At 39.0% G+C, this 18859-nt stretch overlaps 1 protein-coding gene across 5 annotated transcripts in view; it reads left to right on the forward strand.

The window, feature by feature from the left end:
• LOC122413486 (membralin) overlaps window positions 1–18859 on the forward strand; it is a 758197-nt gene that overhangs the window by 539933 nt on the left and 199405 nt on the right. For all 5 annotated transcript variants that reach the window (XM_043423864.1, XM_043423866.1, XM_043423865.1 and 2 more), the window contains one exon: window positions 12676–12759. In XM_043423864.1, coding sequence (XP_043279799.1) covers window positions 12676–12759 — 84 coding nt within the window. The remainder of the gene's footprint in view (window positions 1–12675; window positions 12760–18859) is intronic.

The raw sequence follows: 18859 nt of genomic DNA on the forward strand, positions 1-18859 counted from the left end.
CGGCAAAGATGGGTACGAGGAAGGGTAATAAACCGCCGGTTTTTTGAGGAACAGGTAGAATCCTAGGCGTGCGTACTTTAACGCCCTTTACACCAGCTCGCGCACCTTTCAGTGCAGACATTACGACTTTACGAGAATCATCACTACGTATCATTGCTTTCTTCGCAGCACCGATAATCTTTTTCAGGCAAACACTTTTCGGGCGTTTCATACCCAATCCAAATTTCCTCTTAGTCTTCATAATGTTCGTCACAGCCCAAGCACTTGCTCTTTCACCGAGACTCGCGTCTTTCGAGGTTACACGCTTCCAAGCTTGTTCAGCCAAAACTTTATCTGCCAAATGTCTTGCTTCCAAATTGTCGCGATTTTTCGAATATGCGATATCGTGCTGTTTGCAAGCTGCGTCCAGCGGATTTATACCTGGATCACCACGAGCAAGACGTTTGGCCAATTTTGTGCCAGGTCCACAATATTGATAGCCTGGTAGATGCAATTCCACCGGGAGACTGTTAATTAGACTGTTGACAAGACCTTTGCCATGCACAATCATTACCACGCGGTGGTCGCAATACGACTGATCAGTATTATATTATAAAGTCGCATTTATATGATTTTTTAATCAGTAGCATGCGCGATGAAGATGAAGAAACAAGGTGGTCAACTTCCCGTAATAAATTTCGATGAACTCGTAGGTGATGCAAAGAAAGTGAAGCGTCATGGGAACATACTACCTAGTAGCATTCGTGCCGTGTTTTGTGGACCATCGAATTGTGGAAAAACGAATGCTCTACTTACGCTCCTGATACATCCAAACGGTTTGAGATTCGAGAACATTTATCTCTACTCGAAATCGTTGAAACAGCCGAAATATCGACTTCTCGAGCAAATGCTCAAACCCGTGAAAGGAGTGGAATTCTTCCCATTTAACGAGCATGAACAAGTTGTGGCCCCCAGTGAAGCTCGACCAAACTCAATATTTATCTTTGATGATATAGCATGCGAAAAGCAGGATAATGTGAGAGCATTTTTTTCCATGGGGAGACATGAGATTGTGGACAGTTTTTATCTATGTCAAACGTATACCCGTATCCCGAAACATCTTGTGAGAGATAATGCAAATTTTGTTGTACTATTCAAGCAAGACGATATGAATCTAAAACATGTGTATAATGACCATGTGAATACTGATATGACTTATGCGTGCTTCAAAAACATGTGTATAAAGTGTTGGAAGTCGGACAAGTATGGATTCATCACGATTGACAAGGAGAGTGAATTGAATGCTGGAAGATATAGAAGAGGATTTGATTCCTTCCTCACCGTCGATGATAAATGATTGTTCTTTCAGTTTTAAAGACAGTCTAGAGTCTGACTTGCATACGTCAACATGAAGAGCAAAGAACTTTTAAGGGAGAAGGCTGTATTGAGCGAACTTGCCAAGGCAAGTGATGCAATCAGACGGAAACATCGAATGTTGAAAAGTGGACGTGATAGTGCTCAGCAGAGAATGCAAGATGTGTTTAAACCGATTGTCGAACCATTAGAGGAGCTAGTTTCATATACGAAAAAACCGAAACTTAAGAGTGAACGTATGAATGTTAAGAAGGAGGAGGAGGAGGAGGAGGAGTCTCCAAATTTCGGAGAAAATAGCATGCAGCAAGATATTTCTTTCAAAGACGATATTTGGCATGATGCAATTACTGATGAGAATGTCCATGTATCCGTAACTAAAAATAATGATAATCATGATGATGATGACGATAATTTGGAATCATCTGAAGATGTTGATAATTTGATACGTGAATATTTAAGTCTACTGCGTAGTAATAACAAAACAAGATTAGATGGCTTGTATGGAGTACGAAATCTCGCTCAAAACAGATTAATGATTGGTGATTCACCGATTCATTTCGAACTCGATCATATAGTGGTTGGAGATGAAAAGTATCCCAAAAGTATTGGCTTGGTGGAACTGTTGTTTAAAAAAGAGCCTGAACTCAAATATATAACTCCAAATGACTTGAAGAAATATCAGAAAATTGTCATTACAACGAATGCTCATAAAAAATTTTATAAACGCACGGGTGCAGTACGTCAGGATAAAAATAGTAAATTCAAAAATTATATATCCCACATGCTGCGTAGCAACGATAAGAAGGGTGGTGCTCTGCCCCATTACAAGGTAGCACAAAAGCATACTTCTATCGACTATGTTTATTGGGATGATCCGAATGAACTAGTGGATCGTCTTCGTTTATTGCTCGGATCGCAAGCTGCTGGAAACTCATCACATTCGAATGAAATCATATCGATTATCGAGGAATTGCGTGAAGCTGAAATCATTTATGAACATGTGAGGGCTTGCTTTCATCCACATTCCCAACATGAGCGTCGATGTGTTTGGACGAAAGTTGAGTAGACGTGGTGGTACAGGTCCTCCGGGTAAACCAGGTGCTGGATTCAAAATTACATCAGACGGTCATTACGATTTGGAACGAAAACGATTGGAAAACGTTGGCGACCCAATAAATGCCAGAGATGTTGTAACACTCGGTGCATTAAGTAAACACATTCATTCTATAACTCATAGTGTGACTCATATAGCGAATCAAAGGTGCGAATCGAATGTGGCTGCTCTAGAGAAGCGTGTAAAAGATGATCTCGCCACTCTACGCAAGGAGATGAAAAATTTGGAAAGTACAATCGCGGAGCAAATAAAAGATGATCTTACCATCCCGTTGAAGGAGATGAAAGATTTGGAAAATGCAATCGCGGAGCTTAAAAAGTGAAAAGTTGCGAGAGAATGAGCGTGCCGCGGTGGTAGAGGAGCTACACAAGCAAGCTCGACGAAATTACCCACGTCGACGAGTGGATATACGCGGTCTGGATGAGACTTGGCAAGCTGATCTTGTCGATATGTCTGCATATGCACAACACAACTCCAAGTATAAATTTCTCCTCACCGTCATCGATATATTCTCCAAATTCGCCTGGGCCGCACCATTGAAGAGTAAAAGTGGAAAAGATGTCACCGCTGCAATGGAATCAATTCTCAGCAAAGGACGCATACCCAAAAATCTTCACGTCGATTGAGGAAAAGAATTTTACAATACGGACTTTAAGGCCCTGATGAAAAAGTATAATATACATTTGTATTCAACATTTAGCAACTTGAAAGCATCAATTTGTGAGCGCTTCAATCGTACACTCAAGAATAAAATGTGGATGCAATTTAGTTTTCGCGGAAGCTGGAAATGGATTGATATTCTCGAAACCTTAATTGAGAAATATAATGCTACACAGCATCATACGATAAAGATGAAACCGAAAGATGTGAACGCTGCGAATGAGGCGCAACTATTGCATAACGTATATAATAGAACTGTGGATGGGGAGAAACCAGCAAAATTCAAAATTGGCGATAAAGTACGCATAAGTAAATTTAAGAATGTATTTGAGAAAGGTTATACGCCAAATTGGACAACGGAAATTTTTACAATATATCGAGTGAGAAAAACTAATCCAGTTACTTATAATATAAAAGATTATCAAGAGGAGCCCATCGCAGGTGGTTTCTACGAGCATGAGCTGCTTCGAACAAAAAATCCCGACACGTATCTAATTGAAAAAGTGTTGAAGAAGCGTGGCAGTCAGTTGTTTGTGAAATGGCTAGGTTTCGACAATACACACAATAGTTGGATAAGTAAGGATGATTTGTGAACAATAAAGATGAAAAATTCAAAGTCTGGTTTATTTTAACGACCTTTCCCCCACGAACAGCAGATTCGAAGGAAAAAGAATGACAGAGATTCACAAAAAATTTTATTTTACATCAATTACAAATGTACAAGTTTTTGAGGAAAATTCTTCTCTTACAGAATTTTCTTATTTCGTATAAATGTCCTCACTCTCACAATTTTTTTTTTTTTTCGCCTTCAATATACTCTTAATCTCCAACACTCGTAAGCACACATTCACAATGCCTCCATAGCTTCTGAAAATTCGGGAATACTGTAATGGCCCCATGGCAACGTGTCTACCGTTCCAGGTATAACATAGCGCTTGTCATCGTGTGGACTTAGAGCGATTTTCGTCTCCGTGATCGTATAGACATTATGTAATGTTGAGCGAATTGAAGATTGACAACGCTTCATTTCAATCTGCTCACCGAGGCATTTCACATAATCGTCGAATGTTATGGTTCTCGCAACAACATTACTCTTGACTCCTTTAGCTTTTTTAACATCGTTCTTGCCCTCAACTCGCGTCGCATACATTTTCGATCTCAATCCAACGAATTCAGTCATTATGGCCCCATTGTTCTCATCCTTCATGAGACCCGGGACCTTTTTGTTCACAAGCGGTATGCCATAGACGTTGTCTGGGGGATAGTCACTGGTATCATATTTGTCGAGATTACATTTCATGTCCTCATATGCATCTTCACACTCAATATGGTAAATTAAACTATCAGTATCTGTATACATGACTTTACATTTATTCTGATACGTCGGCATCATGAATTCGTGATGGAATTCATATAAACAAGTTTTTGAAATATCTAAAATGGACATGCCACCATATATCGGTTTGTTAAACATGACTTGGAGATTTCGCAACTCTACAGCGATTAAATTTTCCGCAAAAATACTTCGACTGTGAAAGTTAGATTTAGCAATCATAGCTTCTGCTCCGTATCGACCTGCCCATTTCGTTAAAAGTTTAACTTGAACGTGACTACGAACATCCTCCATGGTTTTTCCAAACACAGCATTATTCATTAATTTGAACAGATTTTTTTCAAAATCATTTTTCGCACGTGTACGAAACTGTGTATTCAAATCAATGTATGTTTTGAGCCAGGAAGATTGCTTAAACTTCAAGACTCTGTGTATTTTTGTGATTTTCAAACCATGTTTCAAACACTGCTGCAATGCACGATAGTGTATGACATATCGTTTTTTCGCATTCACCGTTGCAAGAAGCTTCTCTTGCTTCGTGCCCGGAGGTTTATCATGCGTTGGACAAAATGGCAAATCACTATGTGCATCGTGCAAGTGTTTTGGATATTCCAAATCAACCTCCAGTATATAACCAATTTCAGAGTCAAGTGGATGAGACTCGATGTTGAAGTTTGCAATGTCTTCAATCCATTCGAAATCTGCATAAGGCAGTGGTTGACTCATTGCCCATCCATACAAATTGTTCACATCAAAATACATCAAGTATGACGATGGAATAGATGGATCATACGAGTTCATGTACTTGTTATTGGCACGGGCATGTCTTTTGGAGCATTGACTAAGACCACCTCGATTACCTCTCTCCACGAACAATACCATATCAATGTCTGTGAGCAATTCAAACTTTACTTTGGTATATTTCATCATGGCATCCCAGGTATATCCGGGGAGAGTGTAGTAAAACGCAGGGTCAAGACCATAACTTTTTAGACAAGTGTCGCGGAAATTCTCAAAGATATCGGCTAATAGTAATACGTCAGTCTTTAAGTATAAATCGCTGTATTCACCGAGCGTTCGCGTTGAAAATCGTTCCCATACATTTTTCGCATGTGCATACTCCTTTTCGGAGACTGTTGAATCAGTTAAAGAGCTGTGAAATGCTTCCCGCGGTGGAAGCTCCGTTTCATTCAACTTTTCAAAGCTATCAATATACTCGTACGGGAAGACACCTTTCCGCGTTAAGAAATGAAAATGGTCTACATCTTGAAATTGTGATTTTAACGTTACGAGTTTGTCGGCAGTTAAAAAAGATGCTAATTTATCGAGACTCGTATTGAGAAATCTGAAAGAGTCGATGAAACGTAATTTTATATTTTTCCGCGTGTCTTTGCCTGTTTGAACCGTTTTCGAGAAGGAGATGTACTTTTCTTTTGTTATCGGAAGCAAATCGATTTTCCCCGCGAACGCAGTTGCAACTTCTTTTATGATGAAATGCGCATCATAACCGGATAAATTATGAAAAATTATTGGCATGAAAAACGAATTTTGATAGTTTAAATTACAATTTGAATGAGCCGGACCTCTGAATTGGCCTGTCAGGTGGCAATGATCGCGAACACGCTCATCACCCTCGACAAAAGGTTTCTCGCAAATATGACACTCTTTGTCTTCCCGAAATTTTTTCCACTCTTGCGGAGTCAATTGTTTCATTGGAATGTTCGTTAGGAGAATTTTTTCAACGCGCAAAGCTAATTGTTTTAGTTCTTCGACGAACCATTCCACACAGTCCTCACCTCGGCGCTCGTGATATCCCGATAATGAATCATCGTAAGAGCACTTTACGTAATATCCAACGCTGAAGACGCGATGATGTTGGATCTTGTTTTTCTCTCTCTCTTCAGCGCTGGTCTTCTCCAAGATACACTCGAGATCGGCGTATACCACGAACGGGAGACGCTCCTTCCGATTGGCGTTCGTGAATTCTAGCCATTTGTCGTTTTCACCCGGTAGTCGAACAGCACAATCGTTGAGTACGCCGCAATCCACCTCATGTGACTGCAGCTTTTCGATGGTTGCGAAGTAATGGAGGCATCTGTAAAATTTCAAATTCTTTTTAATATTTTGTCACAATTATAAAGGGGAAAAGAAGTACACTCGTATAACAATTTACTTACCGATCGCAAACGTATTTCTGGTGCTCATTAGTATTGAGTTGTGAGCTGACGAGCCGAGATAAATTCTTGATGTAAGCAAAGTGTCCAATTCCACATTCTGACACGTCTTCGACGTAAAGCAAGTTGACATGTCGCTCTTTCTTCTCCTTGCTCACCCGCACTGGCAGAATCACATCCTTCTTCTCGCTATACACATTGATTGAGAGATTATTTAATTTTTCAAATCTCCCAATTTGATCCAACGTCATAGGAAATTTGATGCCTTGGAGATTAAATATCGTCGAATAATGTGGATATGAAGATATGCGATCACTGTTTTGTTCTGCTGGATGAAGTGCAGCAGTCATTGCCCATCCGAAACACGCATTATCTCGTGATTTCACATTAACGACTGTTTTCTTCAAGAGTATGCGTTTCGCCAATGGAATGTGACATCCCGCACGCAAAGCATTGTACTTGTTGATGTTCACTGTTAGATTGGTTATTGATGTTAGGGTCCAGCCACTGTCACTCTCCTGGAACTCCTCGAGCGATTTCAGAGTTGGCTCCACGACTCGCTTCTGATACCACTCTCTCAGATCCGATGTTGTAAAAAGTTCAACATTTCCCGTGTTGATACTTTTATTCGCCCGCTTATCACCCACGCTGAACTCTCCATTGAACGAAGTGTTCATTTTAATGCTGCTATACTTGCGTATATGAGCACTCACTTGTTTTTCAACAAGTTCAAATGCATCCAGTAAGAACTTCCGTGGGTCGATGTGATCACGATTAATTACAGCTCCGGTTGACAAGCGATTTCCGAATGCGCTCTCGATTTCTCGCCATATTAATCCACAATCATTCGATACTCCGCCGCCCCAATGTATGAAGCGTTGACGTGTTACCTGCTTCAAACATTCGAGACGTAAGATTTGCGAAGTGACCGAGTGGTGATATCCCAGTCGTGGTCGTTTCGATCGAACTTGCTCCTCCAACGATTCGATGAGGGTATCACATTGGTGTTCCCACACCCAAAATTGCTCCAACGTCCGCAGGAGAGTTGCTCGCATACGCAGCAATTGCTCGGTAGCAATGTCGACGGTGAGAGACATGATGCACTGAACGGAATTCGACTCGTAACTGTTACGTCGTCTCAACAGAGTCTGGACCTTCCTCAAAATTGTTTCATTTTATATACGCGTTTTTTTTCGGTTCTGAGGTGGGGATGAGTAGGAGGGAGGAAAAATCTTGACTTTTCTGGAAACTCGAATGTGATTCCCAAGATCTAATCGAGAAAGTGGAGGAAGTGCGGTTGACTTCAAAAAATCCCTTCTTACACTTTTTGAGAAATGCCTCTGCAGGTTAAAAAATGTGCAACAGCGAACACATAAATCTGTCATTGTGCATCTCTGTAAAGATTTCTAGTCCAATGTGAAAATTTTTATAGTTTTTCTCGGAAAACATTCTTCTTGACAACTTTCAAGCTAAAAATGGGTGGGAAGGCAGGCGCATTTCCCAAAGAAATCTCATTGCCTTCTCAGGAATGTAGCACAGGACACATAAATCTCGCATTAGGGGTCTCCTTCGTTACGGATACCAATAATTGAGAACACTTTTCGTCTCAACTGACTTTTCTATGCAGGAAACATAAATCTGTTATTGGGCATCAGCGAATTCTTTTTTCCTCGAATATACTTTTGTCTATGCAATGCCGCAAGCAGGACCACTGCATCCCCCCTCCACTTCCTCACTACCCTGAGGACCTTCACACAGCCCCCGCAACGCACTCCCCCTGAAATCTCTGAGTTAAAACTAGTTTTTGAAAAAAAGAAATCTCGTCGAAACTTGTACCACCTCAGGCATACAAAAGATGCAACACAGGACACATAAATTTGTCGAGGGAGAAGCATTTTGAAAAAAGAAATCGCCATCTCAGGAATGTAACACAGGACACATAAATCTGTCATTGAGAGCAAATACTTCCAGTCTGATGCAAACTTTCATTTCTTCTCAGAAGAAAACAATATATTCCTCTAAGCAAAAATTGGGGGAGGGGCATTTTGAAAAAGAAATCTTGTCGGAATTTGCGCCACAATACAAAATACGTAACACCGGACACATAAATTTGTCATTAGTGTGACATGTAAACATCTTTCGTCACGGAGTCCGATAATTAAGATCATCTTCGGCAAGAGCACTTTAAAAAGAAAATTCCGTTCAATCTGATATACCGGAAACATAAATCAGTCATTGGAGGGTGTAAAAAAATCTTTTGTCTCTTCAAAGTGCCGCTGCACCCCCGCACCTTCCCCTCCACATGCCGTGCAGCCCCGCAACGGTCCCCGCGCTCCCCCGTCCCCGCTCCCCCCTGAGAGCCCCATGGGTTAGAACTGGTATAGCCTTACTACTCGGGAGTTATGCGTTTCACTGCGATCAGTGGGTGGGGGGATATTCCTTTGTCGCCAGTTTTCTCGAAAACGGTGATAGTTGTCGTAACCAATTTTGTGCTTGTCCTTCTGTGAGTGGCAGAGAGTGTTCTAAAGCAAATTTAATCAAAATCTATTGAATATTTTCCTTTTTAATTGATATTTACGCTATACTCAGTATAAATATATCGCATCATATTCGACTATCGACTACTTCACGCTGTTCTGGATCGCCTTTCATTCAGCTCTCAGCTATTAGCGATCCGCACTACCGATGGCGGCGCTCATGTCCCACGGAAATATGGCGCTATTGAAGTGCAATTTTGGACAACAATTATGCATGATTTTTATTAGTTTTTTTTTCCTAAATTATTTCTGGAATTAACGACTCGAATGCAAAAAAAATGTACCACTGATTTGTTACTCTTCCAATTTTTTTTTTCTATTACTCAACCCATGAATCGAGACGTCTGCTGTTTGTTGTGGACACTGCATGTGAAACGGAGAATGCAAGCTGATGCGAAGCTAATAAACAAATTGGGAAACTTGACAAAAGAAAGACTTATTGTGTGCAGGACACTGAATTGTCGGATATTCAGCTCACAGTGATGTTACAACATTGTGTCACATTTTTGGACATTTTTTCTCGAAGTACATGTTCAAAATATACAGTACTTATTAGGACAGTTAATCATTCATTTTTTTCTTAGTACAACATGTACAATTAATACGACGATCGAAAAAAAAATCGACAATTTCATTAACTTTTTTTCATTCAATAAGACTGATTTGATGGTATTCTACAAAAAAACCAAAAAATAACGATTGATAGGCAAAAATAAAGGAAGAAAACTCCCGACTGCAAAAATTATATAGTGTATTGAAAAATATAGTGAAAACGAGAAAATATCATGTAAAATAATAATAAAAATTATTGGGACTGAGAAATCGTAGTGAACTTTGAAAATTATGAAATAATAAATGTTTTAGTAATAAAAAAAATGAGTGTTCGAAAAAACAACTTTGTTAAAAAAATGTTTGAAAAAAAGGTTTAAAAAAAATTTATGTTATAAAAAACAACTTTGTAAAATATGTTAAAAAAAAATTTGTGGTAGTAAAACAACTTTGTAAAAATAATGTTTAAAAAAAACATATAAAAAACTCCCGACTGAAAAATTGTATAGCGTATTTAAAATAAAACGAAGTCGAGAAAAAAATGAATGTTAGAAGAAAACAATATTGTAAAAAAAGGATATGCGTTTCCAGAAAATGATTTTTTCTTAAAAAAATTGCAGTAAACTTTGAAAAGACTTAAATAAAAATAGATTAATAATAAGATAGATAAGAAACCATTTAATACAACTCCCTCGAGATTCGATTTTTATGGTTAATATCGATTGATGGTAGTTAAGTCATTTATATATGAAAATAAAAATTTTAATATAGTAATTGTCGAAGTTGAATGATTGTACAAAGAATGAAGGTGATAATAAAACAAAAAATTTTACACACAAACAACTGAAATATGTTATAATCATAATGGAGTTTAATATTTGTCGGGAGAAGTCTCTAATCAAATCATTGAGTAAGAGTGATGGGCCGGACAAGTACTTTTAACACATATTAAACATAATTTGTATCGATCCAATCGACGTCGAATTTTGTGAATAATACCAGAGGATCCTGAAAGTCTGAGAAGAATTATTTTTCTTATAAGTCTCTGCCACCATAGAGTAACATATGACTAGCTTTCATGTGATTTTTTTTTTATTTAAAAGCTTCTAAGAACAATTCCATAATGTTGAAATTTGGAGTTACTCATAAATTACTTGTCCTTCGATTGATATCATAAATTTTAATGCTGCACGTAACTCAAATGGTGACTGTTTTGAATTGATTAGAAAATACTTGCACGTAAATTAGATGGAAGTTTTTTTAATTGATTTAGCTCTTCGAATAAAATAGGAAGAATGAGGCATCGGTTTCCAAAATTATTTCAAGCGTGATGTTTCGGTTTTTTATGTTTTACTTATTATTTGATTCTTTTGACACTTTAAAAAATAGGTACAGATTAGTTTTTTTTTAATATAATGTTTTTTCAAGATTTGTGAATTTTTTTTCGAATTATTGTGTATTTTTTTTTTTATAAAGTAATTTTGTTTACAATAAAAAAAAAAAATTTCATATTTTTTTTACGGATTAATGCTTATTGTTGATGAAAATTCCAAAATGCATCGGATTTTTCCACCTTCCATTTATAATTTCTTTTGGTGCATTAATTTATTTTTTTTTGAGAATGCAATATAAATACAGATTCAAAGTTATTCGAAGTAAGTATAAATTGAAACGTCTAATGTAATTGAGTTGCAAAAATTGAGTGGAAATGATGTTTGGAATAATGGATCATAGCCGTACAGTAAGGGTAACCTCCTTTTCCGTTCTGCCGGTATCATAGGATGTTACCCTTACTGTAGAGCTATCCATTATTCCAAACATCATTTCCACTTAATTATATTAGACGTTTCAATTTATACTTAATTCAAATAACATTAAATCTGAATTTATATTGCATTCCTCAGGAAAAAAAATTAATGCCCCAAAAGAAATTATAAATGGAAGGTGGAGAAATGCGATGCATTTTGGAATTTTCACCAACAATTTCTTTCTGAGGCATTATCTAATGACACGATGAAACTTGGAACTTTTTTTGTTATATAACGATTCACTCGACCGAAATTGCAGTTTTCTCTAAGAATAACCTCGTAATGTAGTATTATTATAAATTATTCAATTTTTTAATAAACTAACAACACGATATTATACTAAATCACATGATTTCCGAAAAAGTTTCCACAGCGTTTTGTGACAACGTCAATAGTTTCGCCGGAAAAGTGAAAAAATGTCGAAATTTTCTTCAAAGCCAATTTTGACGTTGAATAACTTTCGTAGGAGTAGGTTTAGCGTAAAACGCCAAGAGACTTTTTTTATAGAGCGTTCAAATCCCTACAAAAAAACCACCTTGGGCGTTGTCGTACCCTCACCCGTTACCGAGGAATAAAATTCAAAAGCAGCTAGTAACGTCTTCCCTGTGTTATTTAAATGGACAATAGAAAATCGCGATGAGTGACCTCTAAAAAATTTTTTTAAGGACTCAAATTTTGTCAGGCATCTTTTTTCACCTCACTGCAATAATTGAAATCCGGGCTTTGAAGAAATAAAAATAGTCGATTTTTTTGAACCACCCTAATATAGATATATATGCATGTATAGATATACAGAATGCCTGTTCGCTATTTTAAGCCTTCGAACTTTTGAGCCCCACCCTTCGAATTCACGGTTAATTCGACGCGTCCACCTCTCAGTATTAAGTAAAATACATAAAACCGTACAATATATTCACACTCATCAATCCAAAGCTCATGATAGTTTATCGTCTAATCCTTGATTGTTTTTATAATTGAATAATATGAATGGAATCTCTGAAAAATCTTATGAGTAGTAGATTAGCGGCACTACGAAATAAGTTAATTACCAAAATCCACAACATTGAGAAAAAAATATCACTCTTGATTGAATTTTCATTGTGTTGAGTGAATTTGGAAATTGCTAATACGATGCTTAATTTTTCAGTGGACCTTTTTCAGATGCTTGAGTTCAACGTTACAGCATCCTTCCCAGCAGCATCTTTTTTCACAGTGATTCTTGCTCTAGTTGGTAAGTTCAACAACTCGCTGAATCTCTCAAAACTATTTTATGGACGTAATTGTATTAATGTTCATAAGTAAAATCGTTGTAAAGGAAAAAAAATTTATTCAAGAACCAAATTTTGACTTATGCTGCGATCACATATCAAATTATTCCACTGCGAATTCCGTATTGTTTTATAACTCTATTGATCATATTCAGCACTTTTTATATTCGGACCATTTTTTATGATACTGTAATCGAATGATAATATGATAATACGACACAATCTTGAACAAACGATATCGAAAAGATGCCACTTCAATCTTGCAAATATTTCTATTCACATAATTGTTTTTCATCCCCAATATTCTAATAAATCTTGATCTCAACCCCAAAAATTATGAAAAATTGCAGTTTTTAGTGTGAACAAATTTTTATCGATCTAAATCAAGAATCTTTTTTCCTGTTTTTGATGCACTAAATCTGAATTTGGGGTCACATTGGCTGATATATACCCGAAATTTTAATTAAATGGCAAAAAATCGATGAGAATGGGTTTAAATCTCAAAAAATCACTATCAAGATACTCAGTAGAGTCTCGGGATAAGTACATTAACAGTCCTGTCGTCTGCTGGCCTGAGGCTTTCGCCGAGACTATACTTTCTCTGAATAAAACGATTCGCGGTGGTGGGGGTAAAACTGGCATGTCATTTTCTGAAATTCAACAGCTCAGGAGAAGTTTTGTTAAGCAAAAATTGGTTTAGAGATTAATGTTCAAAATCCCTTTCGAATGAGCCCGAAACCGACACGAACCGTAGCGTAATTGCTAAGAAAAAACTTGGCACATGCTCAAGATTATGCAAAAATGACTAACACAACCCCGATTCGATGTATACGTATAAGCGTTCGACGTAGTTAGTGGTAGTAGAGTTGTATCTCAACGCATTCTAATTGGCTCACCGATCTCGGCTCACTTCAGCTGACTGACCGCGCTCCCTGAACGCATATATATCTATATTGCAATGCTTTTCGCAGTTGAGCGACAAATTAACCCAATCCTTTTATTGTTGGGCGCCAGCCGAGGATTTATCCTCGACAAAATTTTTATTTAAGGGTGAATGATATAATAGTCGAAATAATTAGAAATTGATCAAATTTGGTGATAATGTTCTTCAACATCAAGTGCGAAAACACGAATTTTTTCAAAATTTTCTTCTGTTTAGTTATCGAGTAATTACGCATTAAAGCAGATTTCTTATGCCCAGGCATAAGAAATCATACATTCCAGAATGTATATCTATATATATGGAAACTCTATGCTTATACACGTGAACTTTAGTGATCAATTACTCGATAACTGTACAGAAGAAAAATCTTAAAAAATTTGTATTGTCAAATTTGGCACTAAAGAATATGTTCACCAAATTTTATAAAATTCTGATCATTTTGAATTTTTTTATGTTTTTAGCATGGTTTAGCATGGCAACATTGTATCGCCTGTGCAATATATCCTTAATTAAACAAAAGAGATAGGCTCGAGAATCGAACTCGCGGTGAGAGCTTTGAGTTAGCGTCCCATCGCTCGATGTTTTGAATCTCGTACTCGATGACCACCGAGATCTACGATGAAATGACGGACGATCTTCTATATTTGAACTGCCCAATTTCTCTGCTCTCGCTTCCTTAATTTTTCGAAGCTCGTTGCTCGCTCATAAAATGTTTAAATGTGAAACAAAAAAAAATAAAATTCATAATATTGGTTATTTTATCGTCTGAGACTTTTGAGGAGTATTCGTTCGTGAGGAATTCAGACAACATCGAACAACACCTTCCCCTGAGCCATGTTTGATGAATTATACACTTTTAAGTGACGAGCAGAATTGCCACGTCACAATATCAAGAGACTCGGTAGAGTCTCGGGACAAGTACATTGACAGCCCTGTCGTCTGCTGGCCTGAGGCTCTCGCCGAGACTATATTTTCTCTGAATAAAACGATTCGCGGTGGTGGGGGTAAAATTGGCATGTGACTTTCTTTAATTGCAAAGCTCATGAGTTATGTACGGCTTTGAAAATTGAACTTTTAGCTAATTAAGAAGTTCTCTGTCGAATGAGTCCAAAATCAGCATGCTCGGTGTCGTAATTTCTGAGAAAAAACTTTGCACGGGCTTAAGATTATGCAAAAGTTACTAACACATTCAGGATTTTACGTATCTGTATACGCGTACTCCAACCGCTACAAACATAGGCCTCTTGGCCCCCATGATCACGAATCCCTGGTGAGAGAAATTTTGTTGCAACCAATGAAGAGTGAGAGAATTTTTGGGCCAATGACATTCAAGAAAAAGAGCAAGGAAGTTTGGCGGAAAGCTAAGGAGCTCAAGAGCTCGAAAGTACTCGAAAGTCACCAGCTGAAGTTTCACGTCATGTTGACATTTGGGGTTATGATGTTATGAAGTGCGTGCGGGAAAATAAAAATAATTTTCACGTCATCTATAACGAAGTGCATATTGATATTTATTTTGTTAAAACTTGTGGAATACTAAACCGGTATAAAAGCGGCCGCGTAAATGTAGACTGTGATCTGTGTGTGAAAATAAAAAATATAAAAAAATGCGCGATGCATATGTAAACGAAACTTTTCAAGATTTCATTATTTCGTTCGATTGGAAATAAGTGTCAATTGAGATAATCTTTCAATTAAACCAGAGTGCGCGGAATATTGTGCAGTGTAAATATATCATCAGTTGCGTGATTATATATCATGTGTAATAATGTAGGTTATATATACGAGTGCCCTTTGATAGCTGTGTGGTAATAACGAACAGGCCGGGGTTTGATGCTACGAAGTGCGGGACAAATGTAACAAACGTTCGCATAGTTAGTGTTTTGTTTGTTTGAATGATTTAATGACTCCCCTAAGGGTTACATCCTCCTGTTTCACATTTCCTCTTTCTTATTCTATTCCTTCTTATTCTACCTTACATCTAACGCGTCGTCCTACTTCTATCTTACTTTACTATCGCCTTTATTCGCCTTCTACCTTTCCATTTTCCATTCCATCTATTTCTACCTTTTTACATTTTTTTCCCTTTACATCCTTATTGCTCTATTCATTTTATTTCGGCCTTTGTGTTCCTTCTCCTCCCTCTCTCTCCTCTCTCACTCCCCCCCTCTCCCTCTCCCTCTCCCCGTCTCCGACTTCCGTTTCCGCCCTTTCATTCCATTCCTTCTTTCATTCATCTGACCTCTTCTTTCATCCCCTCGGTCTTCGCTTCTCCCTCTCCTCCTTTCTTCCATCTTCTTCATCCATCCCTTTCCTTCTTGATCCAGAATCTCCCTAATTCTTTCTTCTACTCCTCTCTCTGACTCCTCCCCTCCACCACATCTATCTAATACATGCTCCCATGTTTCTTCCTCTTCCTCACATATTCTGCATTTTTTCTCTTCTACCCCTTTGCAGTATTGGCCCTCTCTCATTTCGTTCCCCAATCTATATCTCCCTATCCTTCTGTATCTTTCCTCCCCCCAACCTGACCTCAAGTATTTTGGGACTTCCTCTGTTCTTATCTCTCTATACCATCTGTTGTATTTCGAATCCCTTATCCTCCTTTCCCTTTCTTCTCTCTGTTCTTCCCTGTCTCTCTCCATCCATTTTTCCATTTTTTGTCTTTCCTCCACCCTCCCCTTTTCCCTGCTTTCCTTTCTTCTTTTTTCCCATCCCGATAGCTCCCTGTTTCCTTGCTCTCTCCTTCTAGTCTCTTCCCAACAGATTCTCGCTAATTCGCTTCCCCTCCCCTCCTCTAATTTTTCCTCGTACTTCCATGCCCTCCTAGCCGCTCTTGTCCTTATTTTCTCCCTCTTCGTCTCCTCCCTTACCATGTACCCTGGTGTTGTCCATTCTAAGCCCATCGTCCACCTTATATACCTATCTTACAGCTTTTCCATTCCCTGCCACTCCTCCCATCCCCATATTTCCACTCCGTATGCCATCACCGTCCACATCAGCGAGTCGTAAAGCCACATCCTCCTCTCTCAGTTCTTTCCGAATTTTCTTTTCCCGATCCCCCACACCTGTCTCATTACTATCGCCGCTTTCCTAACTCTATCTTTTATATGCCTTTCTAACCCCCCGTTACTCTTAAACCAAAAGCCTAAATATTGCACTTCCCTCACTTCCTCTATTCTTCTATCCTTCCACTTCCGTTCTATCTTTTTCCTTCTCCCCCCTCCCTTCCTAAAAACCATCACCTTCGTCTTCTCCGTGTTCAGCTCCAGTTTTTTCTCCTCTAGATATCTCTCCAACCTGCTCATCATTCTTTTCATCTCCCCCTCCCCTTCCGCCAGTATCACTACATCGTCCGCACACGCCAACGTGCAAATTCTTCTTCCCCCAATCTTTACCCCCCCCCCCATCTCCCCCTTGCCATTTCCTCCTCTAGGTCCGATATCAATACATTGAATAATGCCGGACTCAGTGGGCAGCCCTGTCTCACCCCCCTGACGGTCCAGAATTCCTCCCCTACCACTCCCCCTACCCTTACTTTATTCCTCGTTTCCTCATAAATCTCTCTAACCCTTTCTCTTATCCCTTCCCTTACTCCCCTTTTTTCCATCGTTTCTACCAACACCTTTCTGTCCACTGAGTCAAACGCCGCCTTTAAATCCACAAACATCGCTATTACTTTCCCTTTTTTTTCCACACATCTTCTGCCCACCAGGTAATTCATCACGTATATGCAGTCTATTGTTCCAGTCCCTCTTCTAAAGCCCGTTTAATTCGGTGGCACAATCCCCTTCTATTCTATCTCCCTCTCCAGTCTTCTTGCTAACACCGTCGCATATATCTTATATAGCGACGGCATTACCGTAACCCCCCTATACTCCTCCACCCTCTTTCCTTCCCCTTTTTTTCACTATTGGTACTATTATCCCCTCCTCCCATTCATTAGGCCACCCCTCTCCCCTCCACACTCTTCTGCATATCTCCCACGCCCTTTCTTCCGTCCTTTCCCCTCCGTATTTCCATGCTTCGTTCGGTATTCCGTCCCCTCCCACCGCTTTCCCCTCCTTTATTTTCTTTATCGCCTTCTTTATTTCCTCTCTGCTTATTTCCTCCTCCTGCCCTTGCCTCTCCCTGTATATCCTTCTCTCCTCCCTTTGCTCTCTTCCCCCCAATAGTTCCATAAAATATCTTTTCCACTCCTCCAGTGATATTCTCTCGTCTATTTTCTTCCTAATTTTCCTCCCCCTGTTCACTATCTCCCATACCTTCTCCTCTGTCCTAGCCTCTGCTATCTCTCTAATCAATCTATCCTGTTCCTCTTTTTTATTTGCTTCACACAGCTCCTTGTATTCCCTCCTTTTCTCCCTGTACTCTTCTCTTCCCACCCGTTCCTCCCTCCAACCTCTTAGTGCTCTTCTCAGCTCCATCTTTCTGCCTATGCACTCCTCGTCCCACCATCCGCCTCTCTTTTTTTGTTCCCTCTCTTCCTCTATTTCCTCGCTCTCCCTCATCACTCTTTTTATCTTCTCTTTTGTCCTTTCTGCTGTTGCCTGTATGTCCCCTTCTTCCCACTCTATTCTTTCCATCTTCCTCCTATATTCTTCTTTCTTTCTCTCCGACCATTTTCCGCCCTTCCCTTTCCTTATCTCCCTCTCTACTCTTCCCCCCTTCTTCCTTCCTCCCTTCCTTTTATTGTCACCACCAAAGGCTGGTGGTCCGACTCCACCCTGTCTTCCACTATTACGTTCCTTACTTTTCCTCTCGTTCTCTCATCCCCTATTACGTAGTCTATTACCGTTTCTCCTCTTCCTCCTGTGTATGTATTCTCCCCTTCTTCGTCTCCCTCTATATTTCCGTTCAGAATCTCCCACCCCGTTTCTTCCACCAATTTTATTAGTTTCTTTCCATCCCCGTTTTTTACACTATCTTTTGATTTCCTCTCTATTCTCCCTTCCTCTACTCCTTTTACTCTCCCCCCTCCCTTCCTGTTCTCGCGTTAAAATCCCCTCCTATTATCGTCGTTTCCGTACTCTCTTGCCGCTCCATCCACTGCCTCATCTTCCTTATTTTTTTCCCCATATCTCCTTGTACATACACTCCTACTATGTATACGCGTACTTCAA

The sequence above is a fragment of the Venturia canescens genome, chromosome 7, assembly GCF_019457755.1.
Source record: "Venturia canescens isolate UGA chromosome 7, ASM1945775v1, whole genome shotgun sequence".
Lineage (NCBI taxonomy): Eukaryota > Metazoa > Arthropoda > Insecta > Hymenoptera > Ichneumonidae > Venturia > Venturia canescens.